We start from the raw sequence: 25,819 nt of genomic DNA, 5'->3' as shown, positions 1-25,819 counted from the left end.
TGGTAGCTTTATGTGCGACTGGTGCTTTGATCAAAATTGGGGTAAATGTAATAGATTATGCAAACTTTCCCATGACAACTCTTTGATGAAGTTGTACCAAAGGACGAGCATCCAAGCATGTCCACTGACCTTCCCATAATATAAATGTAAAGACATGCACCACAAGATACTGATGATAGCCTTAAACTAGAAAGTTAACATTATACTGATTATAGGGACGAAGGATACTCTGATGTTCAGGCCAGTAAAAAGAGAAAGTACTACTTGGTCAAATAGTTGGTAACAATACGAAATGCCAATTCTGATGAATTTAACAAAAGCTAATAGGTTGGTTATTTTGACATTTACAACTTGGCCTTGACCTCTTCTGAAAGTAGAAACCTGAATCTATCTTCTCACTCTTTCTTCTGCTTCTAACCATCGAGCTTGGCCTTGACCTCCTCACCGAACCCCTCAGGGCTCAGACCCTTGTAGTTGTGACTGTGGTCTTCCGAGATTTACCAGTCCCCTTGTCTTCTGCCTTGACATTCAGGATGCCATTGGCATCCACTTCGAATGTGACTCGAATCTGAGGAGTACCCCTGTTCAAATGATGAATGAAATACTATTACATCTCTACAACCAGTAAGCCGGCAATAATTTGAAAAGAACTGTACAGCAGAAACAAACCTTGGAGCTGGATGAATTCCAGTAAGGTCAAACCCTCCGATGTACATACAATCCTTTGTCAGACTTCTTTCACCCTCATAGACCTGAGATTTGAGAGCATCCAAATAAGATTAGTCCACTATAAATAAATCTCAGACAATCAGTAAACTAAGCATCTACCAACGATGGATTACGCAAAGAGCAATACCTGAATGCAGGCGGTAGTCTGCTGATCCTGGTTTGTAGTGAACAGTTGGGACCTCTTGGTTGGGATCACAGTGTTTCTGGGGATCAACTTGGTCATCACTCCATCAACGGTCTCAATACCAAGGGAAAGACGGGCAGAGAGAAGATCTGCATTAATCGGAATCATATATTACAAGCTAATAGGTTATAATACTTCACATAGCAGCAAGGAACAAATACTTTACCTTTGGTCTTTTCACCACTCTTTCCACTCAAAATGCTTCCTTGTATTGCAGCAACTGCCTCATTGGGGTTCACACCCTTGTTTGGTTCCTCACCATTAAAGTAATCCGTAAGAAGCTGTTTGACCTTTCCAAGCCTGAAGGTTCCACCAACAACCACAATTTCATCAATCTGGTGCTTCCCCAAGCCAGCATCGTCCATGGCCTTCTTCACTGGTCCCATGGTCTTACCGAACAAGTCATTATTTTCCTCAGCTGTCAGGGGTCCAGAAGAATCTTTTTCAAAAAATGATTCAATATCAACAAGGAGGGCTCTATTCCGCTCAGCTTCAAGGGCTCTGTTGTCCTTGCTGATGTACTTTCTATTCTTGATCAACTTGATGAAGTACTCCATGACACTCTGGTGAATCATTTTACCTGCAAAGAGAGCAAGCATTTCATGCAATTAGCCACACATTAACTCTGCGAAAACAGTAAACAAGATCACTGAAGAGTATAAAACTAACAGACCTCCCAAAGTAGTGTCACTGTTTCTGGCAAGAACATCAAAGACACCATTATCAATAGTCAAAATACTGACATCAAAAGTACCACCACTAAGGTCAAAGACAAGGATGTTTGTTTCTCCATCCTTCTTGTCCAAACCACTCGAAGCATCATTGAAGTCTGCTGGTATTCACAACGAAAACAATGTCGGTCATGAACTCATGATTGATATAAATCAATGTAAACAGAAGGATGTAAAGATAAACCAATGTAAACAGGACTCACCAGGATCAGTAACTACAGCGGCCTTGACTTTCTTTCCAATGAATTTACTGATCTCCTGAGGACTGAAAAGCAAGGTTTCACCATCCTTGGTCGTTACTTGAATTACACTTTCAGCAACAATCTTTACTCTATTGTTTAGTGATGCTCTGATGGGAAGCAGTACTCTGACAAGAAAAAAAAAAAAATCATTGCGCAGTCAACATTGTACAATAGTAATGAGGTAAAATACTTAAAAGGAAAATTCAGAAATACTTAACAGAAACAAAAGCAATCAGTTAATCCCACTTTTAAGAAGGAATCTCCTATTGTCAGCGTAAAGCAACAATGCCGACAGGACCTTGGCAGTGGCTTCCTTCTCTTCCATCCAACATCTTCACCAAAGGCGGAATGCAGCCACATTCCCCCATCTCCTTCCTAGTTCTCGAGCAAAACCACAACTCGTAAACCGCCTTAACCACCTGAATCCTCACCCCAACACACCACATTTCCTCAAAACCCCAGCTCATAAACCGCCTTAGCCGCCTGAATCCTCACCACCAACACACCACAATTCACTCCTCCACCGCCACCACCACTAACCTATCCACACCTCCACCGCCACCACCACCAACCTATCCACTCCTAATGAGGTAAAATACTTAGAGGAAAATTCTGAAATACTCAACAGAAACAAAAGCAATCAGCAACAATGCCAACAAGACCTTGGCAGTGGCTTCCTTCTCTTCCATCCAACATCTCCACCAAAGGCGAGATGCAGCCACATTCCCCCATCTCCTTCCTAGTTCTCGAGCAAAACCACAACTCGTAAACCGCCTTAACCACCTGAATCCTCACCCCAACACACCACATTTCCTCAAAACCCCAGCTCGTAAACCGCCTTAGCCGCCTGAATCCTTACCACCAACACACCACAATTCACTCCTCCACTGCCGCCACCACTAACCTATCCACACCTCCACCGCCACCACCACCAACCTATCCACTCCTCCACCGCCGCCACCACCAACCTATCCACACCTCCACCGCCGCCACCACCAACCTATCCACTCCTCCACTGCTGCCACCACCAACCTATCCACACCTCCACCGCCGCCACCACCAACCTATCCACTCCTGCACCGCCACCACGACTAACCTAAACGCTACAACCTAAAATTTATACACATTTCAGAATCGGAAACATATAAAGAGTGAAATTAAACCTTTTCTCGGCCGCGTCTCTCTCCGCCATCAACTCCTCCATGAATTGGAAGATCTCATCTCTCCTGTCATCTCTCAATTCGATTCCAGAGAGCTTCAATTGCTTGATGGCCTCATCCACTCTCTCCTGAACTTCGGCGGCGATGTCCCTCTGCAGACCACGAATGCATACGCATGTAAAAAAACGAAACAAAAGAAATACGACAAGAAACTTGCAGCAATTACAGAAAACCCCAATAATACCTTGAAATTTTCATCCATGCCCTTCTTAGGCTTCGATGCTGCCAGAAACGCCGATTTCATCACACCACACTTAAATCCAAAAGCCATCGCTCCGGCGACGGTAAATCCGCCGGTACAAACGAGAGTGTACATGTAGTAGCCGAAGGTGGCAAAGCCTACGTGTTTAAAAGTCGATAAAAGGATCGTTAGCGCATCTTTCTCCGATTTATTGCCGAGAGCGCGAACACAAGTAATCAGCCTTGGGATTTGGCAATAGAAAGACACCGGAAACCCGGCCTCTTTTCCGATCTCATCGACGACGTCGATGACGGCGTCGTCGTTGATCATGGAGCAGGCCGCACCACCTAGAAGCTTTGTGTTGCTTCCGCAGGCGGTCTTATCCTCCGGCACTCCTTGTTTGACAAAAATCCAGTCCTCGTCATCCACGGCCGGCTCTCCGACCTCGTCGTCGTAGAGTCGGCCGAGGAAATGCAAATCACTGTCCATTGTGTCATCTGTGCTTATGAAACACCAATCCAGGTCTTCGTCGCCGCCGACGTTGACGTCCTCGGATTCCGGCAAGTCGTCTTGCAAATCACTGTCCATTGTGTCATCTGTGCTTATGAAACACCAATCCAGGTCTTCGTCGCCGCCGACGTTGAAGTCCTCGAATTCCGGCAACTCGTCGTCGGACATGGAATCTCAGTGATAGGAGAGAGAGAAAATAGAGGTGAAAAGTGAGAGAGTGAGTGGGAGTGGAAATTGGGGGAAGAGGAGAGAGAGAGAGCTTAATTCCGGTTTGTTGAGCAGGGGGGTGTACACTACAACACTGTAGCTCCTTTAAATGGCGGTTAGATTTTGAATTTTTTTTACTAAAGTCTATTCGATAGCAGTAGGAAGCTAGAGTGCGTGCGTCGTAGCAGATCACACGTTTTTCAATCTAACGAATCTTCTCGTTACCTTCGTTTTACACCCACGCAGAGAGCATTTCACACCCTGTACTTTCCCGCCAAAAGTCCTCATAAGTCATAACTAACCGACTCGTTTAAACCTGGGTCCCTAGCTCCTCACTATTTCAAACCCCTGCAATTTCTCCATGCCTCTATCTCTCTCCCTCTAAACGTCCACCCATGGCTTCCCACTTCATATACACGGGGCCAATTTCATCTAGTATACGTATACGTACATATACGTATACATTCGCATACATTAAAAATTGGCGGTTTGGCACTTATATTCATGCAGCAACAAGTAACACCATGCATCACCTACATCAATCGATAAATATCTACTCCTTTTCTTTTCTAGCAACTAGCAATTCAGAACTTGTACTATACTGTACGTATATGTATGACATTATAAGTGTAGTAATCCGATAATTTCTACCGTTTCATTGAGATAAATAAATATTCGTTAATCTTTGTTTGCGATAAATATTTAACACCTTATTCGTTTGTATGACATACCTGATTCGAAACATTTTTATCTGTCAATTCTCTTATCTCTGGGATACGACAATGCAAAAAGTTGAGTAATATTGTCCGGCTTCATGCATATATATCTGGTTATTAAGAGACTAGGGAGTAGGGAGTAGGGAGGTTCCCAGGTTGTATATTCATTAGTTAGTAACGCTTCGCTTCACATATAGATAAATACATATATACATGAACATCCATGATTCGAGTTTGGTGAAATAGTCTTGAATTCACTCTAATAGAACTTTAATCTTTCTTTTCGATCTCGATCAAGCAAATATATATCCAGCTAGAAAAACCGCGCAGTTCAACACCTACTACATTCCCTCAATGGCTCGATAGAACCAAGTTCGTCCACTACAGAAATAACAAATTAGTTAACAAACCAAGTTACCCACAAATATATGAAAGCAAATAAGGGACATCTTCTCAAATGAACTTATGGGTACGTAATATATTGTCCCAATGGTGTAGGGTACGTACGTACCCAGCCATCAACGTATATATATGTCTAGCTACCATATATAGATGTCCACCCATATATAAGAAGCAGAATACTAAGCATATAACATAAAGGGTAATTAATCTAGCTTTTCGACCTTGATGTCAAGCCAGACACAATATGCAGAAGTAAACCAAGAAGGCTTAAATTTAGACAATTATGAACATAAGCAGAGAAAAAGAATTGGAACTAGTTAATTGAAAATATTGTTAAAAAGGAGAAACATTTTAGGCAATTATGCATGCCTAAATGTAGATTGTAAGGTCGCATAGCTGTTTGACACTTTGATGATCTTAAATTGAAGATTAGCACATAGGATTTAGTCACTACTTACTAAGAAAATGACTTTTGTACGTTGAGTATTCACCGAACCAAGAAATTCGGGCAATTCATATCTCGATGTACAGTAAATAGAAAATGTCTTTGTTGACACATAATTCACTATTTTATGGTTATTTTTTTTACTTTGACCTTTGCCCACCGTTAAAGTAAATACATGCATTCAATAATAAAATAAAAAACTGAAATATTAATCATAATATTAGTCAAAATTTCAGACAAAAATGGACGGCCCAATTCATCGATGCCACATACATAGCTCAGCCTCAGAGTACGTTTGGCGCATAAGATCCCACCTTCATAATCAAACTCTCTTCTCCCTAGCTACCTGAGGTAGCCTACCCCCGTGGCCATTTACCAAACAAGTAGGGCGTATTTCACACCCTTTGAATTTTTCCCGCCAAAAATCCTCGCACCCGCCCCATAACTAACCAGCAAATAAGCATATTGGGCTAGACTATTGGACTATTGCACGGCCCAAGAGAAACGGTACCGTGGGACAAGCCATTGCGTGGTGCTACAGCTGTCCATCTAATTAATAATATTTGGTCTTCCTATTCATTTAAAAAAAAAAAAAAAGGTTGGTCTTCCTATTCTTAACCAGCATAGAAGTATAACACGTGATCAATTGTAGAAATACATACTTACAAACTGACTGGTCTCTGAAGAGTTTTGATTGGGGTTCTATGAAGGCAATTAGTGCATGTTTGGTACCCAGTATTATTCTGGGTCACTCGATTGTTAGTACATGTCCTACTCTTATTTGAGTAGGCTTACTCAATACTTTCTTGTACCATGTTGGGTGATGCAGTACAATCTAAGGTGGGATTGTTCCTCAATCATCATAAATTGTTCTAGATCAAAAATTCATCAGAAAATTTGCAATACCCAGATTCAAGATTGATCTCAACTCTTCTCTCTTAAAATCCCAAAACCCAAAACCTGAACCCACGAAAGCTCCTCTTCCTCCTTCCTCTGCATCAATGGCCGGTGTTTGTTTATGCGAGCTCCTGAAGAAGTGCGGCAAGGTGGCGATGTGGAATCGTTGATTGAGAAGCTTCCCAACCTAAACCCTCTTAAAACCTTCAATGAAGAGCTCGGAAGTTGGGCTATCGGCGACTATTGTTGACGAGAAAGGAGGACGACGAAGCAACAAGGTTCTGTTTCAGATTCACGCCTCCTTTGGCTAATTAAGTTTTTGGCAGGAGGAGGCTTGACAAGACTGGTTATTTTGGGAGGGAAAGATTATGGGTTTTCGACAGCCATCTTGAGAGAAGAAGTTCAAATAGTTGATTGTCTTGGGAGAGAAAGTGAAGTCACAGATGAAGAGAAGAAGGAGAGAGATGGTGTTATTTTGGGACCTCAAAAATGAGTACCCACAATTGTTTACACCTAAATTAATATTTTACTGGACAATAATTGTTTATGTGAATATTAATGAAATTCATGATCCACACCGACGAGCCCGAAATATTAAGTTTACAAGTGATGGTCCGCCAGCAGAGTCATGTGAGCTGGGTAGCAGAGTTCGCATGCGAAAAGGACTTTGCATGGGATCAAGAAGTGGACTGACTTCACGTAGAAGATTGAGCGAGGCGAGATGCCTTTGCGCGGGAGACTTCGCCAGGAAACAAGAAGAGAATTCGCATGAAAGAAGGAAAGACGCGGACTCCGCCTGCAATGTCTCAATTGGATAAGAGCAATATCCTTAATTGTTTAAAGGACTATCGTGCATGTGAAGGTCAGAAGGTCTATAGGATTTGTATTCCTTGATTATAGCTGAGTATACATCCAGTAACACACAATCAAATCATACAAAACTTACAAACTCTCGAGCTTCTCGAAACCCTAGATACTAAAGCACCTTTCGCTTTGGTCTACAGAGCCCGTTCGGACTCGCCCTTTTTTCCTGATTATTGCTCTGCTCGCTCTAACAGTGAGTATCAATTTACAGGTGAACAGAGGTTTGCTCGTAATCCCTCGTCCGCGAGGTGGCACCGGAAACCCTTTCGCTTGATTAGAAGTCTAGCACATCGCACTCATCCCGCGCCCGCGCGGTGGTACGCCCCGCAACCTCGTTTTTTACTTTTGACGTCACCGGAGTTACAACTCTACTCCTGCTGAGACGCGTGACCAAAACAACAATAACACCACCTAAGGAGGTTGAGAGCAAAAACAGGCGCTATGTAGTACCATTTTTTTGTACTCACTCACACCAAACACAGGACAAACTACTTAGCACCTCTTATCTAATACAATACCATTTAGTCTCATGTACCAAACAAGCACTTAAGGTTAAGAAACCTAACGTACACTATCAATTAAACTTCATATTTTCTATCTCTGTCAATATTAGTATCGAAGAGTACTAGCGAAAACAGGTAACACTCTTTATTCTCTAAAACTTCACTACTGAGATATGCCATCTTTCAAAGAAGAACGATGAATGACACAAAAGTTCCACTGCACAATCCTACATGGCTACATGGAACAATTGGTAAATAATACGAGGAGTGTTACTAGCTAATAACATAATGATGTTTCTCCATCTAGGTAAGTTTCTGCTAGACCTCTCAAGTCTTAACCAATGACCACACCATTTGAATTATTTGGTGGTTGTGAACCAAATCAAAATCAGAAACTCCATTCCAAGTAAATAGTAAAATTTATTGAGAAAAATACAAAAAATTGTGAAGGAGGGATTTCAGACAAGAAAGTGAAGAAACCCATAACTCATGTTTATTTTTGTGTTGATGTACGCAATGGTAAACATGATTTGACAATCTAAATTTTCTTCAACTACATCTACATAAACAATGTCCTCCTAAACATTTCATAGGATTGCACTCTTTTGGGCAGGCGAACTGGCTATCCTTGTTCAAAAGACAAACATCTTGGATGATTGCCGTTGCAATCTCACTAGATCAAAATCACCAGTGTGTATCCATTAGTTTTCATTATTGGCAAGTTTGCATCGAATTCATTAAAAATCAATATATTTCATTAATATTTGAAAATTCGCTATAATGTGATCAAAATTAAAACTAAAAAGAGTCACAATCATCGTCTAATGATCTCTTGAACTAATCCAACATAGATCGAGCTCTAGTTAGTCTCACTCTTAGATCAATTCACACTGTTCCATATAGTCGATCTAGTAAGGTTCCATTCTCGGTTTTAATCCGTACGTATATGTTTTGGTCCTTTTGGAGGGGCTTAGTAACTCAACGACCAGTCCACCATGTACTCCATACAGGCATATACATCTTTCTTATCGTTTCCGAATTTGGATACATGCATGGATAATTTGAATAACTATTTTTTTATTTTGTATTTTGCAAAGCTGATTAACTAGTTATATATCAGTAAGATCCACTGTTTGCAAGGTTTGTGAGACAGCCGTTGATAGTGCATGGCAAAGGAGGAGCCCAAAATAGACTTTCCAATTTTGTATTTTATTTTATTTTCTCTTATATCTAATTACAAGTATAGCATTAATTCCATCAGGAATTAGAAGCGATAATTATCTTTTAAGATAAATTTTCAAGGGTAAACAAGTTTTAATATTCAAAGTTCGGTATTGAGATAAAGTTGTATATCATGTTATAGAATATCCACATGTGTGTGCCTTGCTGACTTGCTCTAATGCTAATAGGATCAGGAATCATGATCCCATGTAATGATAGGTTACCAAGCTAGTATAGGATTATGTTCCTTGTATAATACCTAAAAGAGGTACGGTAATTCTCTATATAAATGACTCCTATCAACGAATAACATACAAACAGTTCTACGATTATCTTTCCTATTTCTTTATCCAATAGTTCATACTTCATATAACTTGAGTCCTAAATTAACAGAGTTCTAATTTCCTAGCTAGGCCAATTCGAAGGAGAAGATGAAAGTTGAGAGCGATCACTATAGGGTTCTTGATCTACCGTCGGGTAAAGAAGGCATCAAGCTTAACGATAAACAGATTACAAAGGCGTACCGAAGAAAGGCTTTGCAATTGCATCCAGACAAGAGGCCAAACGATCCCAATGCCAATGCCAAGTTTCAAAGGCTCCAATCTTCCTATGCGACACTCATGGATCCACATGCCCGGAGAGTGTTCAACGCTTCTCTATTAAGACTCAATAACAAGCCCTGCTACTCTAAACCAAAAAAACAGACCTCCTCCTCCTCCTCCTCTGAACCAAAGAGAAAGAGTACCTCTGATGAACCAGAGAATGAGGAGCTGGACATACTTTCTGAGTTGCGCAGCACACTCTATCAATTTGGCGGCTTCTGCTGCTACATGTTCTGTGTTTTCGGGCCGATGACTGTTCCGGTTTGGGTAACGGCGGCTGTCGCTGCGGGGCTTTGTTTGTCATTAGGAATAGGCTGCTGGGTGTTTGTCAAATATATTGAACCCAATCGTCGTCCTAGTGCAGCCAGAGCCGGCCATTGACACAGGCAGTAAAGGCGACCGCCTTAGGCCTCATCTCAAGGAAGGCTTCAGATGGAAGATCTATATGTACTTATATATTTATATCACTATAGCTATCCCTTAACAATACGACAAAAAAAGGCCTGGACGTATATATAAGACTGAAAAAGAACTAAAAATGAGTTCATACTCGTGATTATATATGATGACTGAGGCCTGTATAATAACATGTCGGCCAAACCTGGCTATATTTGTACGAGAAAAAGTATATAAGGCTTAAATTTCAACCTATTTGGTTAGTGATTTCCAATTTCTTTGTACTAAAAACTCAGGTTTCATTGTTCTTATTGTTTATGGAATTTTACAGTGGTATTATTTTTTGACTGATGTATGTTCATGTAATTTGGTGTAGTAGTTTGGAAATGTTGTTATATTAGCACTAGAATATATATGATAGAGATCAAACTCATCAAAGGTAATATATCCATGAAGTCAAGTATATATACACGTTGCCCGTTGCCCGTTGCCATGAATATGAACGCCTTGATGACGCCCCTATTCTGATCTCACGTTATATATATCTCAGTAAGATCTAGTGTTGCGAGGTTTGTGAGAAAGTCGTCGATGGTGCATGCATGGCAAAGGAGGAAACCCAACATAGGCTTTGCACAATGATTTGTTGTGTTTTATTTTATTTTAATATTTAAATACAAGTATAGCTATTTCATCAGGAATTTGAAGGGATAATTATTATTATTATTTTTTTTTTTACGGAAATAGATAACTTCATTGGGCAAGACGCCCATACGTCAGCAAAAGCCAACACTACCAACGGTCATGTAGGAGACAAGCCTTCAATGCACTCCTTACGTCTGGTCAAACAGGAGATATAATCTCCAATATAAGCTCAAAGAGCCAATATTTGAAGAAACTAAATACTAAAACTAACGTCCAAAAAGACGGACAATCCAAAGCTAAAAACAGTAAAAATGCATAAAACTAACAACACAACCCTAATTCTCCACAACCGCTTTGAGTAGCTTGGGGCCAAGAGACCTATATGGTGTACCCCTCCACACGTCAAAGTAGTGAGCAATTTCGAATTAACGTCGAGTTAGATTCAGATCAACACAAAAGCCCAATTTGTAGGAAAGAAAAGAGAAAAAAGAAGAAAAGCCCAACCAGCCCCTTAGCCCATACGGCCCATAATGCTAAGCCCAAGGCCCATCTCCCTCATTCTCTCCCATCCTACATACCAGAGCCACAGAACAACCCATTACCGCTCCGGTGGGCAACCTCGGCTTTTAGGCATCCTCAATTGAAGATCTGAGTCGCTACTGCTTTGCCGCTCTTGACTTGCGAAACCTACTGCAGCCGCCGCACCGCCCTTCCTACTAGAACGAGATACCTCAACCTTGACGCTTTGCACTCAAAACCTCATGCCTCGACAAGAAGTCGGCCTCTAATCTCAGATCAAAGCCGCGCCGGCCTTCCGTCTTGCCTGGGAAGCTTGAAACACCCCCAACCAACACTGATGCCCTTGTTCTTGAAACACCAAATCAGATCTGGAGTCTGACGCCGAAAAGAAACTTCGCCGCTCCAAAGGGTCGACACTAACGACGCCTCTTCCTCCACTCGCTTACGTAGCCCGACGTCGGAGACGTCTTGCAGCAGTCGAAAGCCTCCCCAAGTCTCCGCCGCCTTGCTCTCGAAACCTAGGGTTTCAAGCTGCCTTAGCTGAAGGGATAATTATCTTTTAAGATAAATTTGTAGTGGTAAATGAGTTTAATTAGGACCAATATTCAATATTGGTGGGCAGGCGTACTTGCAATCCTTGTTAAAAATACAACCATCTGGGATGATTGTCGTTGCAATCCCGGCCACTAGAATCAAAATCACTAGTGTATCCATTAGCTTGAGCTAACCAAATAGAGATCGAGCTCTAGGTACCATAAAACAAGTGTAATTTGACACGATCTTAATAATTCAATCAATTGCAAAAAAGAAAAAAAGAATTTCAATGTAATACGTGCATGTATGTGAATAATATATAAGAAGAGAGTGGGATAATACATTAACGAGAAACAACAAGCAGAAGGGTCACGATCACCCATGAAATCGATTTAAGGGAAAACTTCTCATTTGATATATAGGAGCGTTATATCAAGCTAAAAAACAGTGGTGTACAAGGAAAAATTGAAGAATGAACAATATTTATACTAATAAATATTTTTGGAAAGAAGTATTATGATCAATACTAATAATAATTACGCAATATTATTCCCTTATTGGAACACACTCGGTAATTAAGAATTATTATGATCAAAACTAACAATAATTAGACAATATTATTTCCTTATTGCAACACTCTTATATGGTAATAATATTACTATTTGGCAGTATATATAAATGTACTGGTCCCGTAATCTTGATGAAAAGCACGTCCAGAAAATGTACCAACAGGCCCACCGCCTCGCGGCCCAAAGGCTCCACCTAGCCCACATATAGAGGAAATTCTGTAAACAAGCAAAACGACCGAGGTACTACATTCACTTCCGCCCATTCTTTCCATTCGATGTGGGATAGCCAAGTTCTGATGTTTACAAACTACGCAAGCTGCCTACGGCTCTCAAGTCTCAACCATTACCAATGTATACCTTCATCAGATATGACCCCTTAATTGAAGCTAGACTACAATACTTTGGTTAGTGCTTAAAAATCTCCTTTATCTTTAACGCTCATTTTCCAATAAGAACGCAGACATTATAGTAACTCGATCACCAGGTTTGCCACCATTTAAGTGTGCACTTTCAGCTGGTTCTACCACTACTACACCATGTGAGTTCAATATCTGTCTCCTCTCTTTACATGCGCGTATAAGAGATCTATACACAAAATTGATATCTGGATTTTGCTCTTTGAGGAAGCTCCCTGCTCCGGTTACAGTACCCCCAGTTCCTATCCCTGAAACAAAGACATTAACAACTACCATTGCCCGACATATCACACGTATTCTTTTGGTCCAAAGCAGTCTAGACTAAGCTCTAGAATAAGAATAGAGCTCATACAGTGATATTGCTCCATTTAGGTAAGTTTGGTGGTTATGAACCAAATCAAAATCATAAACGACTAAACTCCATTCCAAGTAAAACTTATTGAGAAAAATCAATCAATTGTGAGATAGATTAATTGGAGACAGAAACCCATAACTCATGTTTATTATTTTATTGATGTACATGATTTGACAATATAATTTTCTTCAGGTACAATAACATAGACAATGTCCTCCTTCACCGCATTTCATAGGATTACACTCTTTTGGGCAGGCGTCCTTGCAATCCTGGTTATAAACACAATCTGAATCTGTTGGGCTGTTGATTGTCGTTGCAATCCCACTGGAATCAAAATCACCAGTATATTCATTAGCTTTCAACACTGGCAAGCCTGCACCGAATTGAACAATCAATCAATATATTTCGTCCATGTTTGGATTTTTGTCATAATATGATCAAAATTTAGAATAAAAGATCATCTACATCTATTGAACTTGAGCTAGTCCTATAGAGATCGAGCTCTAGTTACCATAAATCAAAGCACGACGGGCATATATATATGTGCGTAGTAGAAAGTGAGTGTGAGACTACTTACAACAAACAACAAGCAGAAGGGTTATAATCACCCATGAAATCGTTCTAAGAGCAAACTTTTCCATTTGATGTATAGAAGATTCGTATGTCAAAGTAATAAGCAGTGGTGTACATAAAAAAAAAATTGGAGAATGAGCTGTATTTATACTAGTACACCACTTGATTTGGCCTTTTCTTTCTTGGAAAGAATTATTATCAATAATAATAATAATTAATTAGGCAATATTATTCCTTACTGGAAGACCCTCATATGGTATCATATATCATATATGAGAATCTGAAGAGGGGAGTGGTAAGCTCACACTAACCTTGAGTGTGGCTCGCTTGTCATCTTGCCCCCGTATGTGGAGGAGAGCTCACAAAGATTGATATTTCTATTTCATTTCTCAACCCTGCAACATGTTTCCTCGTCGAGCTTCTTCAGAGTTAATAGAAGATGAAAACCAAGTGTCCCATATCGGCTATGATGGTGATGAAAACCCCCTCTGGTTATACCGAAGAGTTTTGTTTATTTATTTCTTATAATCTTGAGATGATTCTTTTAAATTTACGACCATTTATATTTAAGAGAAATTTTAAATACACACCCCTAATATCTTAATACACACCCCTTACTTAATACACTACCTATCAAGTTTTTCATTTCAATATTATACTTAATACACATCCCAAACTGTCTAAAATGCCCTTAATTTATGAAATATTCCGTTATTTAATATAATTAATATATATTTACTATTTGGTACCTCTTTTTACATATTATTTCGTCTAATTTTTGCTAGAAATTTTTGGTTATCATCGTTCAATTTATAATCAAATGATTATTGTTATATCTCAACTCTAAATCACCAATACAAGTTTTCAAAATTCACAAGAGCACAACTGTAGAAGTACAGTAGCTATTAAACATAGATAGCTAGTTATTCGATAAAACATGTCATGATAAAGATGCAGTATTTGACAATATGATATGCAAGATCAAACTAAAGCTGATAAAGATGCAGTACTTGACAATATGATTTGTAAGATCAAATTAAAGCTGATACGGATACAACAAAAAAAAAGACAACCAAAATGAATTGTGGAGAAGAATTAGGGTTAGAGGAGAAGACATGTTTTCGAAAATTTTAGGGTAGAAGACGTTGAAAAGAATACTTCTAGCGTGATTTTTTTTTTAATAATAGATGTATGTTTTGATCATTTAGCTTACCTATAAAATCTCAACAGAAACATAAAATAGTAAGGGTGTGTATTAAGAGATTAGGGGTGTGTATTTAAAATTTCTCTATATTTAAAATTTAGATGTTTAGTTTTCCACTTATGATCGTGTTGGGCTTATTGGATCACATGTTATGCTGGCCCGCCCAAAGGCATACCAGTTGGCCCATCACTTAGACTCCCTCATAGCCCACACAAAGGGGAAATATTAACAAAAAATAGGTGATGTTATTAACACACACTTTTTTGCTACTAACACACCTCATCTATTTTTTTATCGACACATTTCAAATTTATTTACAAACTTACTACTTCAGTTTATTTTATGATTGGTTATCATTATAAATGGGGTGTGTTAATAACAAAAAGAGGTGTGTTAATAACACCACCAAAAACTGAGAGTTACTACTGTAAAAAGCCAAAAGACGGAGGTACATATATGCGTTATATACACATTCAATCCCACGTATCGTTTGCTTCCGATGTGGTACAATTACATACTTACAAACTGGTATGAATACCTATACGAATACCTATTTCAGGCCTTAACTTATATAATCTTTACAGTATTGGTTTAGAATTGATAGGGATTCTATGAAGAAGGCAAAGGCATAAGAACCACTACAGGGTCATATTGCCTTGCAGACTTGGACATTTTCCTTATTTATTCCAATTGCCAAAGGAAACAAACATAAGTAAATCATTTTATGAACCACAGCAACACTATCATTCAAACTTCATATTTTCTGCTTCATGCCTAATGTCATCGAAGAGTGGCGAAGACAGGTAACGCTCTCCAGAACTGGCAAACACAACCTGCCCAAGCAGAAGAGTACAATTGGAAGATGAGGATCAATGAGAAAAAGATGTAGTTAATAACAACAATTCTAAGTCAGGACTATGAGTTTAAGAACCAAATTCTGCAAGCACCATTTACAAATATATAACATTTAGAAGGAAGTAAAACTTACAACTATCAGTTTTCCATTATTTTCTTGCTTCTTTGCCAACTTTATTGCTGCTGCTGCTGCAGCACCAGATGAAATCCCCACCTGCAAAGTATTTGAAAGATTGATGTCTACAGAAACAAAAATCACAAGTTCAACTAATTGCTTCTGGAACATACGAACATACCAAAAGACCTTCTTTTAGCGCAAGTAGTTTTGCAGTTTCAATTGCTTCCTCACTGGATACCTAAAATTCAACACCAGCATTAGCAACCAATAAATGAGTTCATCCTGGTGTATACTGGACTATTGGCATCTAAAAGGCAAGACAACACACTCTGGCATGGACAATAGTCAGTAGATAACAGTACGGACAGTACTTTCAATGTTACAAGTGTTTGGAACTTGGTCATGATCTTGTATATTTCAGAACTTTGAGAATCTGTAGTGAAGTTAATTTTTGAGCTTTCTGGAAGAAAAAATATCTTGTATTGAAAAACAAGATATACCATTCCTTACCTTAAGTAATCCATCAATCGTACAAGTAAGACTAAGAGCAAGCAATTTCACATCTAAAGTCTAATCATTACAGCAGTACAGATGACTTCCAGACTTACTTGAATAACTTCATCCAGCAAGCTAACATCCAGAACTTGAGGTATGAAACCAGCACCAATTCCTTGGATCAGATGCATCCCTTCAACACAAGCGTGCATATTATGTATCATTACATGCATCAGTCAGATTTGACCATAAATAATTGAAACTAGACTGCAATACTTTGGTTAGTGTTTAGTATCTCCTTCATCACCTACAAAAGCCACAGGCACTAGAGTAACTCACCAGGTTTGCTACCATTCAGGACTGCACTTTCAGCTGGTTCTACACCATACACCTAAACATGAACAAAAGAAGTCACACCACTAGACCATGTGAGTTCAATATTACTCTCCTCTCTTTACATCGTGTAAAAAATTTCTATACACAACAGCCAATGCAACCTTGATATCTGGATTTTGCTCTTTGAGGAAACTCCCTGCTCCGGTGACGGTACCCCCAGTCCCTATCCCTGAAACAAAGATGTCAACTTTCCCTCCCGAGTCTCTCCATATCTCCGGGCCAGTGGTTTCATAATGAACCTTCACAATTGATAAGGAAAAAGATTCAGGAAATCTCTAAGCAGTCTAGCCACAATACTCTACTTTGCTGCAAAACTACCTTTGGATTGGCAGGGTTCTCAAACTGTTGAAGCATAAAGCTATTAGGTGTGGTACTTAGAAGTTCATCTGCCTTAGCAAGAACTCCCTTAAAGCCCTTGGCAGGATCTGTGATGAAGACCTCAGCTCCAAAAGCTAGGAGCACAATTCTTCTTTCAAGACTAACTATAGATGGCATGGTTAGCTTAAGCTTGTAACCTTTCATGGCGGCAATGAATGCCAATCCAATGCCAGTATTCCCACTTGTAGGCTCAATAAGAACAGTCTTGAACGCCGAAGTAATTATGCACATCAAGAACCAAGGCAAGTTATTAAGTTAGTTGCAGCTGGAAAAACAAAATCCACATTTGGATGACACAATAGCTAATTAAAGACAATTTCACTTTTATATAATATGGTCAGACCTGAGATCCTTAAAGAAACAAATAAGGACATATAAAACTTATGAATGAAAGACATCTATATATCTAGTGTACATTAAGTTACTTCCAACCTTCCCTGGCGTAATTAGACCCTTATCCTCTGCATCCTTGATCATGCTATATGCGATCCTGCATAATGAAATTTTAAAGAAATGTCCATTTATATGTAATCTTGGTGGGTTATCATCACTTCAAAACATACAATAGCAAAGAACATATGCCTGTCTTTTACACTAGAGCAAGGTTCCATCAGCTCTAGCTTGGCAGCAATTCTGGCTACACAACCGTCCACGACATTGTTGAGATATACCGTTGGGGTATTTCCAATCAACTTCATAAATCAAGTAAGACCAGAAAGAAGATATCTCCTTGTAAGTGAAAAGATTCTTAAAATGAAAAAGAGTTAAAACATCATGAAAAGTTAGTTTGACATGTAATCTTACCTCGGTGACGTTGTTCTTGATTGAGCATGAGTCCTCCATGAAGCCGCAAGCTGATAAAGTAATAAAAACAAACTCTGAGAAACAACTAGGAGTGCAGGGCTGGTACAATATGCTACTTGAAACTGTATGCTCAACCTCAGGCACAGGAGGACGTCATCTACCTATAATATGTAATATCCAAATGACTTTCCACAAATTTTGAATTAGTTGCTATTAATTCATAATGAGTAGGGTTGATTGACTACTGTTCTTCAAAATGTGGGAATATGAACTCTAAGGTACTCTAACTAAATAAAATGAACAGTGAAACCTGTAGCTCATGAATATATAGTATGGCAGTATAAAAATGACCTCTAAGAACAGGTTCTTCGTGTTTGTCCCTATAAGAAAGTTATACATAAGAAACCAAGTTTCAGAAAGCATTAAAAAATTGAATTGCAAAGTTTCGAAACGTTCTGATGTTTAGAACAACAATATATAGATTTAGAACAAGTGGTCTGCCATGCATCTAGTCGGAAGCACAGGCTTTACAACAAGCCACAGACAGCTGAAAATAAAAAAATAGTTAGCTGAGTGCTAGTCACAGCTTAGATGTGCATGTATCCATATTTCCGAAGTAGTATATTAAGCATATAGAAAGTTAATCCTTGGGATCAATGTCAAGCCAGACACAATATGCAGAAGTAAACCAAGAAGAAGAAACCCAAACTTTTAACTCCTATAAGTAATTAAGTATTAACCCACAAAAGCTCAACAATTGATGAATGAATGAATTCGGATGCAAACCCAATTAGTTGATAATCTACCGAGAAACTAAGAATGAGCACAAGACTAACCTTCTGCACAACTGAAAACTACTAGTTGTTAATGAAAACAGATATAGACCAACCTTGTAGGCAATGTAGACAAAGAGAAACAAGTTGTTTAGTACAATAGTCTTCCTTGATATATTCCCATTTGTCATGTCTTGCAGCCCAAGATAGCATCCTCATTTGTCATATCTTGGAGCCCAAGAGAAAGGTTCGCATTCTGTCCAAGTTTTAGAATAGACTTTTCAATAGAAGAGTCTTATTTCTAAGAAAATAAGATAATATCGTTAGTGATAATAAGTTGCTAATCGAGTATAAGAACAAAAAACTAAGCGTACTTGGCCATCCAATCTACTGACATGAATGCATGAGCTCAAAATTCAAAGAGGTCTACTTCACAATGATAAAGATGAAACAAGTGTTTGACTACTCGGCTTGTTCTTTAAGCAATATGCAATTACAAATTCCACATTATTGAATTTATTTTCCCTTTCAATAGGTACCATAAAATATGAACAATGTAATAAGTTTGCATTGTACATTAGATCCGATCAGGTCATTACATTATCGAAAGAATCCAAATTTGTATGAAGTTTTTGAAACAAATTAGATTCTGTGACTGATCTGTACCAAAAATTCTTCACTCGAAAAGCAACGCCCTTCTTGAAAGTTGAAACATTAACATTTTCACTCAATTGATGTTGCTCCCTCACTCTCAGATCAAAATCACAGTTCCACACATAGGCTAGTGGGATCCCAACTGATTAAATCACAGTTCTTGACATATAACATCTGTAATTGATTAAATATATTCTTCTTATCCAAACCAGCAAATCACTTCTCAATTTCATTCTGGACTAAGCTCTGAAGAAAATGCAACGTAACTAATGTCTAACGCAGACACATAAATCTCCTTAATTGTTGGTTTGGATGTCTCGACCAGATAGTGTTACTAGCTAACATAGTGATGTTGCTCCATTTGGGTTAGTTTCTTCTAGAGTTGGCTCTCAAGTCTCAACTAATGACAACAACAATTTGAATTATTAGGTAGTTGTGAACCAAGTCAAAATCATAAGCTCCATTCCAAGTAAATAGTAAAATCTTTTGAAACAAAAGAACAAATCAATCGTGAGAGAGGAATTTTGGACGAGAAACCATGACTACTGTTTATTATTTTCATGTAGAATGGTAATTGAACATAATTTTGACAAAATAAACTTCAGGGACAATAACAATAACAAAATTGTCCTTCATAATCACATTTCACAGGATTGCACGCTTTTGGGCAAGCGTCTCTGCAATCTGGATCCAAACGACAATTAGGATGAGCGATGAATGGTTTTGCAATCTTACTGGAGTCAATATCACTAGCTAACATATTCATCAGCTTTCAGTAAGCCTGCACCGAATCAATCAATCAATATATTTCGTTAATGTTTGGATAATATTGCAAAAAAAAATAATATATATATATATATATATTTCAAAGTACAACATGCATATGCGTGTGAGTGATAGAAAGAGAGTGGAAGAACTTACAACAAGCAACAAGCAGAAGGGTCATGATCACCCAGAAAACTGATCTAAAAGTAAACTATTCCATTTGATATATAGAAGATTTATACGTCAAATTAAGTAAGAAATGTGTACATAAAAAAAGAATGAACAGGATTTATACTAGTGCACAACTTGATTAGGCGTTTTGTTTCTTTGATGAATGAATTTAATTAAATTCAGTTTACCCCTTGTTGTTTGGGGGTGACTTTATGTTAATCCCTACACTTTTAATTTTATCAGTTTATCTCTTGAACTCTTCAATTTCTATCTGTTGTGCCCAAATTCTCATATTCCGTTTGAATTGATAGTTATATCTAGATACGGGCCCCACAGTTAAGGTTAAAATTATCAACAGTTAACGTCTGATTTGGACATAGGATATTTGGACAAAAGATAGGACATTGGTCACGGTTGAGAAAAATTCAAAAGTTTGAGGGGTAAACTGATGAAATTGAAAGTATAGGGATTAACATGAAGTTACTCCGAAACCTCATGGGGGTAAACTGAATTTAATTCATGAATTTTTTAGGGTCAATGATAATAATTATGCAATATTATAATTGTCTTACAGTTTTATAAAATGTTCTCTGATTATGATTGTACCTTGATATATAGAATCTTCAAAGTTTTGAATATGAAAGCGGGTCCAAGAACACAAGGCGCGCATAAATACCAGTCAAGGGTCATATTGTGCGCCTTACATACTTGAAGCATTTTGCTTATACGTCACACCACTAACTAAAGGATCCTGATATATGTGTAAAGTATTTTATGAACCACAGCATCACTATCATTTAAACTTCATATTAGGCATCGATGAGTGGAGAAGATAGTTAACGATCACCTACCTCAATCAAGCCAATTGATATATACAAGCACTTCAGAAAAACAAACTCTCACAAAGATGGACAACTTAATGTTCATTTGTTGCATTAATTTGATCTACATACATTGCGTTACACATTTATATATATAATCAAGGACCATGACATTATTTGAATGGATGGAACTGTACAGAAAGCATTGAGCAAGATGCACCTTAGGATTCAAGTCATCAATGGGACTATAGTTGCATATATTGTTGGTTAATCCTAACTTCTTTTCGGTGAGTATAGTTTGGCCTGCTTCGAAGTTCGAATATTTATTCCCTGGCTGAGCAAGAGAGCTAAGAATACCTTTAGAATGATTCAAATGCATTGGTGATGAAACCCATTACAGCGTTCATCAGTAGCCATGCCAAACGGGACACTACTCTTCTTCGTTCTGCAGCCTCAGACTTTCGCTTTATAACAAGGGAGTCTAGTCCGTCAACAATTTTCTCCAGCCTGGAGTTTATTGATGCTCGACGAGAAGTATGACATGGCATACCACTGAGGCACTTTTGTACATGTTCGTAACTAATCGTGCTACTATTCCTACATTGATCATCCATTAAGTACAGCCTTGACGCTTCAGCGCCCATCTCCTGAGACAGCTTTGTAAAACCATCCATGACTTCTTCAAGTTGATCCTCCCACTCCCTGAGAATTGTTGCCAGCTTCCACGAGCCACCAAGGTTAGGTACTTTGTTGTAGAGCCGCTCGTTAGTTTGTTGTAGTGAATTTAACCCGCTAATCAGTTTCTCCAGTAATTTGCCAGTCTCATCGAGTCCACAGACTAAGTCATTGATCTCGTCATGTTTTCCCACCAGGCAGCAAAAACCATATAGAGATAAATATCTATTCTGAACCTCCGGACCTTTGATTACTTGTTCTTGGTTCATGTGATTCATCAGGTCGAGACCATAATTACTTGATCCAGGTATATAATCCATATATAGCTTTTCTTTAATCACTTCAACAATGTTTCTGATGAAACTTGTCTCGTACAAAGAATCAAGCCTCCTACATGGCAGAATATGTATGTCATACATTACTAACATTAGTCGATCTTCATCTATAGTAGAATAAGTTCTTATTAATGGAAGCGAAAGAGTTTTAAGATTTGTACGTGTCTATGTTTCGAGCTCGTTGGAAGTTTGAGACTACGTATAGTATGACTATGCTAGCTCTAAGTTTATGCTACATTGCAATTAGAGTAGAAACAATTTCATCTCAAGGAGACAGCAGTTGGAATTAACTACATGCGCACATATATACGTACCGATCAGCGTGTTTCTGTAAGACCATCCCTGCGAGGTTTGCTACTTGTTCAAATGCTGCCCGCCACGCTTTCAACTTCTCCAATGATTCAGTCCTCTTGTGTTTCTCCAATGAAACACTTCCCGTCTGCTTCCTAAAATCAGATGGATCGACATCATAGAACACTGGTAAAATGACATGATCATGTTTGAACTTGTGCTTGCGTTCTAGGATCATGTCAAGCTCATCTAGGCACCACCTGGAGTCTGCGTACCCTTCCGAAAACACGATTACAGAAATTCGTGACTGGTGAATTGCTCTCTCTAGGTCGGCCTCTATATCTTCACCTCTCTCGAGACTACGGTCATCTCGGAAAGGAAGAAGTTCGGCGTTGACAAGAGCCGTATAGAGACGACGAATAAAACCGTTGCGAGTATCTTTGCTCCTGAAACTTAAGAAGACGTGGTATCTGTAAAGAAATCGAGGACGAAAAGCCCTCTACTGAGGGAAGCGGACGATGATTCAGGAGCTGATGATCTAAGAGCCATGGAAATTAAGATGAACAACCTGACGACCTGATATGGAGTAATACTGTATTATTATCTCACTTTCAATGATGTATGAGCGCGTTGATGTAAATTAACAGATCTTACCCGGCCAGTAACATACTAACCACAACAATTTTGGATGCTTAAATGATTGATTAAACTAGTAAAAGTAAACGAAGCGAAATGGGAAGGAAATCAAACATATAGGAAACCGACCTAGCAAGCAAATTGGAATAACAGAGATCTATTTGACCACCCTTACAATTCTATGTTTCAACTTACCAGTAAAAAGTTGATGTAAAAATTAAATTAAGGTATAAAATATAGGTTTAGGGTTCACCCATAGACCCCAAATGGGAGATCTATTATGACTGTGTGTCAAAAACAGTAATTTCACTGAGGTAAACAAATTTTCAGAATAGAATTGGGCAGGGGCTGCGCGGACGCAAGCCCCCAAGGTAAGAAATTATGACGTTGGCTCTCCTACTATGAGGAGACCATAGACGAGCACCCCTCCTAAGTGCAATGGAGGCCACAAGTCTAGGCCATGAGCCTTCTTGATCGCCCATAGACCCCGTCCAGGTAAGTACCTTTCTCAGTCTCATTTTTTTCTATTTATAATAGCGTGTTCGCCTCTCCACTAGCTCATTACTGATGTGGGACAAAACCCCAATAAGATCCCACACACTCGCAGCAAATAGCCTTCACAGGACTATCTTATACTTGAAGAGTCAAGACCACATTCTCCCCCAATCTGCAAACAACAACCAAAGGCCAAGGAGATCTGGGGCACCGATCGAGAGAACTCCATGTTATGTACAGATTTTGAGCAGCCATTTACCTTGCTAAATAAATACACTAGCTCAAGATTAACATTGTTGAAAGATGGAAATTAGACCGTCCAAACAACCAACGCTGTCTTGTATGTTCATGGCCGGGTAGAGCTTCACAGAAATCACATTTTCCTCATGTAAATGGAAGTTTCACCATTCAAGGCTGACCGTATTACAACTCGTAGTTAGAATTAAATCAGGAGGCCATAACGAAATTCCTTTGAACCTAAATGGGCTTCTTAATTATCTCTACACCACAAGGACCATCTTGTATGTTCTCACAATTTTACCAGACTTTGTGCTCTAAGTGCCGGTTATGTTCTTCGTATAAAGGTGATTAGGAGGCCGTAACAAATCCCCCATCTACCTTCAATATGCCACTCATCTTTTAACCAGAATATAGCTAGTACCAGTATTATTAGTGCTTTCAACAAAAACTGGATAGGCAAGTGTATTAGCTCGTTCTTGATTAGCAATTAAGGGTAACAGATCTTTGAAACAATGAATGATGCTTGTGTATTCTCACGTTTTTTTATCCCAGACATCGTGCTCCTAGTTGTCCAGCAGTGTTCTTCCATGTAAAATGTCATTAGCAACGAAACTAGAACTTGTGAGGACTTCAACCAGAATAATACTTGCAGTAATAGTGCTTTCAACAGACCTTAACAGATATGATGAAACAAACAGAAATTTGGTTTAGATTTGGAAGGGGCTGCGCGAACGCAAGCCCCCACGACAACAAATTATGACGTTGGCTCTCCTTCATTGAGGAGACCATAGGCAGGCACCCCTCCGAAGTGCAATGGAGGCCACCAACCTAAGCCATGAGCCTTCTTGATCGCCCATAGACCCCGTCCAGGTAAGTATATTGCTAAGGTGTTCCATGCTCCTTTTCATTCGATGTCCATTCATGGTGTTTTCCTCGTTTTTGGATGTGGGACACCAACTATTCACAAAAATTTCAGGTACATTTTCTCCATTTCATCGATGCTTTGAGACTGACTACCAATCTAATGGAGGGATACACACTATGATCAAGGACCACGTAATAGTTTTCCTCCAAGTTGTTATGAATCATGTTTTTTTTTGTTTGACAAGCTTATGTGAAGGATTTCACCTTCGAATGAGAGCAAATACAGTAATACACGGTTGTGACCAACCTTCCTGATATGAGTTCTAACTTTACCTCACTTACCATGGTAAAATGAAGTAATTAGAAAAAAGACTATCAAAAAGTTAAATTCATCCACATTGCATTAATCAAAACTCCATCATATGTCTTAACTAATGTTACCGTTTTAATTTAAACGAAAATCCAATTTACGAGTTTTAATTTGGATACAATCGAAAAAACTAACCACGTGTATGTAAAATCTCATACTTGATTGTTTGATTGTTTGGTTTCACCCCTTGGCGCGTCTTAATTATGTGGGGGTGGAATAAAAGTGATAATAGCTTGCAGTTGAATCTTGTCACGATTTAAACATGGTACACTATGTGAATAACATCAAACTTAAAGATCTCTCATGAGATATCTAAAAAAAAAAAATCACAAGTTAAATCCTTCATATTTAAGACAATATTTACTGAAGTAGCGTTACCACAAGCGGCGATTCTCACAATTTTGATAACAATTCTGACGCATCTATGGCACAAAAGCGATTACAGTTTCAAATACAGGCTCCGAATCAATGAGATTCCCCTCTCCCACAACATTCATTCTAAGAGCAAGTTCACCCGTTGGGTTATAATGAATACAGTGACCTGGGTCACTCTGGGTCACTGTGACTGAGCAGCAGTTTCCACCCGTTTAAAATGTGAGATTGCTGCCACGTGGCATTGACTGTTTATTGAATTTTAAATTACATTTTTAAATGCAACTAATCGTTTTCTGTATAAATAAATAGTAATTTATATATACTATATGACATATTAAAATTAATGTTTTTATTTCATGACATTTAAGTAACAAGTCAAGTTTAAAAAATACTTTTATTTGATATTGTCTAATGAAAAACACAGTCTAAATTAACTAAGCATATGT

General features: G+C 38.7%; 3 protein-coding genes across 3 annotated transcripts; all 3 read right to left on the bottom strand.

The window, feature by feature from the left end:
• Positions 1–460: 460 nt before the first annotated feature.
• Positions 461–3,965, bottom strand: LOC101301894 (luminal-binding protein 4-like). Its single transcript, XM_004304674.1, has 8 exons — positions 3,291–3,965; positions 3,050–3,198; positions 1,848–2,011; positions 1,587–1,745; positions 1,080–1,493; positions 857–1,002; positions 670–752; positions 461–581 (listed from the first exon to the last, which is right to left on the bottom strand). Exons 1-8 carry the CDS (start codon positions 3,963–3,965, stop codon positions 461–463), a joined length of 1,911 nt encoding a protein of 636 aa, XP_004304722.1.
• An 11,329-nt stretch (positions 3,966–15,294) lies between these two features.
• On the bottom strand, positions 15,295–18,190 carry LOC101291539 (cysteine synthase-like). Its single transcript, XM_004301962.1, has 10 exons — positions 17,909–18,190; positions 17,687–17,796; positions 17,537–17,594; positions 17,045–17,308; positions 16,828–16,965; positions 16,670–16,721; positions 16,444–16,523; positions 16,014–16,073; positions 15,851–15,931; positions 15,295–15,695 (listed from the first exon to the last, which is right to left on the bottom strand). The coding sequence occupies exons 1-10, from the start codon at positions 17,945–17,947 to the stop codon at positions 15,606–15,608; spliced, it is 972 nt and encodes a 323-aa protein (XP_004302010.1). The 5' UTR covers positions 17,948–18,190; the 3' UTR covers positions 15,295–15,605.
• Positions 18,191–21,451: 3,261 nt separating this feature from the next.
• On the bottom strand, positions 21,452–22,813 carry LOC101301603. The gene is made up of 2 exons (XM_004304673.1): positions 22,417–22,813; positions 21,452–22,157 (listed from the first exon to the last, which is right to left on the bottom strand). The coding sequence occupies exons 1-2, from the start codon at positions 22,629–22,631 to the stop codon at positions 21,452–21,454; spliced, it is 921 nt and encodes a 306-aa protein (XP_004304721.1). The 5' UTR covers positions 22,632–22,813.
• Positions 22,814–25,819: the final 3,006 nt, after the last annotated feature.

The sequence above is a fragment of the Fragaria vesca genome, linkage group LG6 (genome assembly GCF_000184155.1).
Source record: "Fragaria vesca subsp. vesca linkage group LG6, FraVesHawaii_1.0, whole genome shotgun sequence".
NCBI lineage: Eukaryota > Viridiplantae > Streptophyta > Magnoliopsida > Rosales > Rosaceae > Fragaria > Fragaria vesca.
Note: the sequence above shows the minus strand (reverse complement) of the source record. Positions and strands in the feature narration are given on the sequence as shown.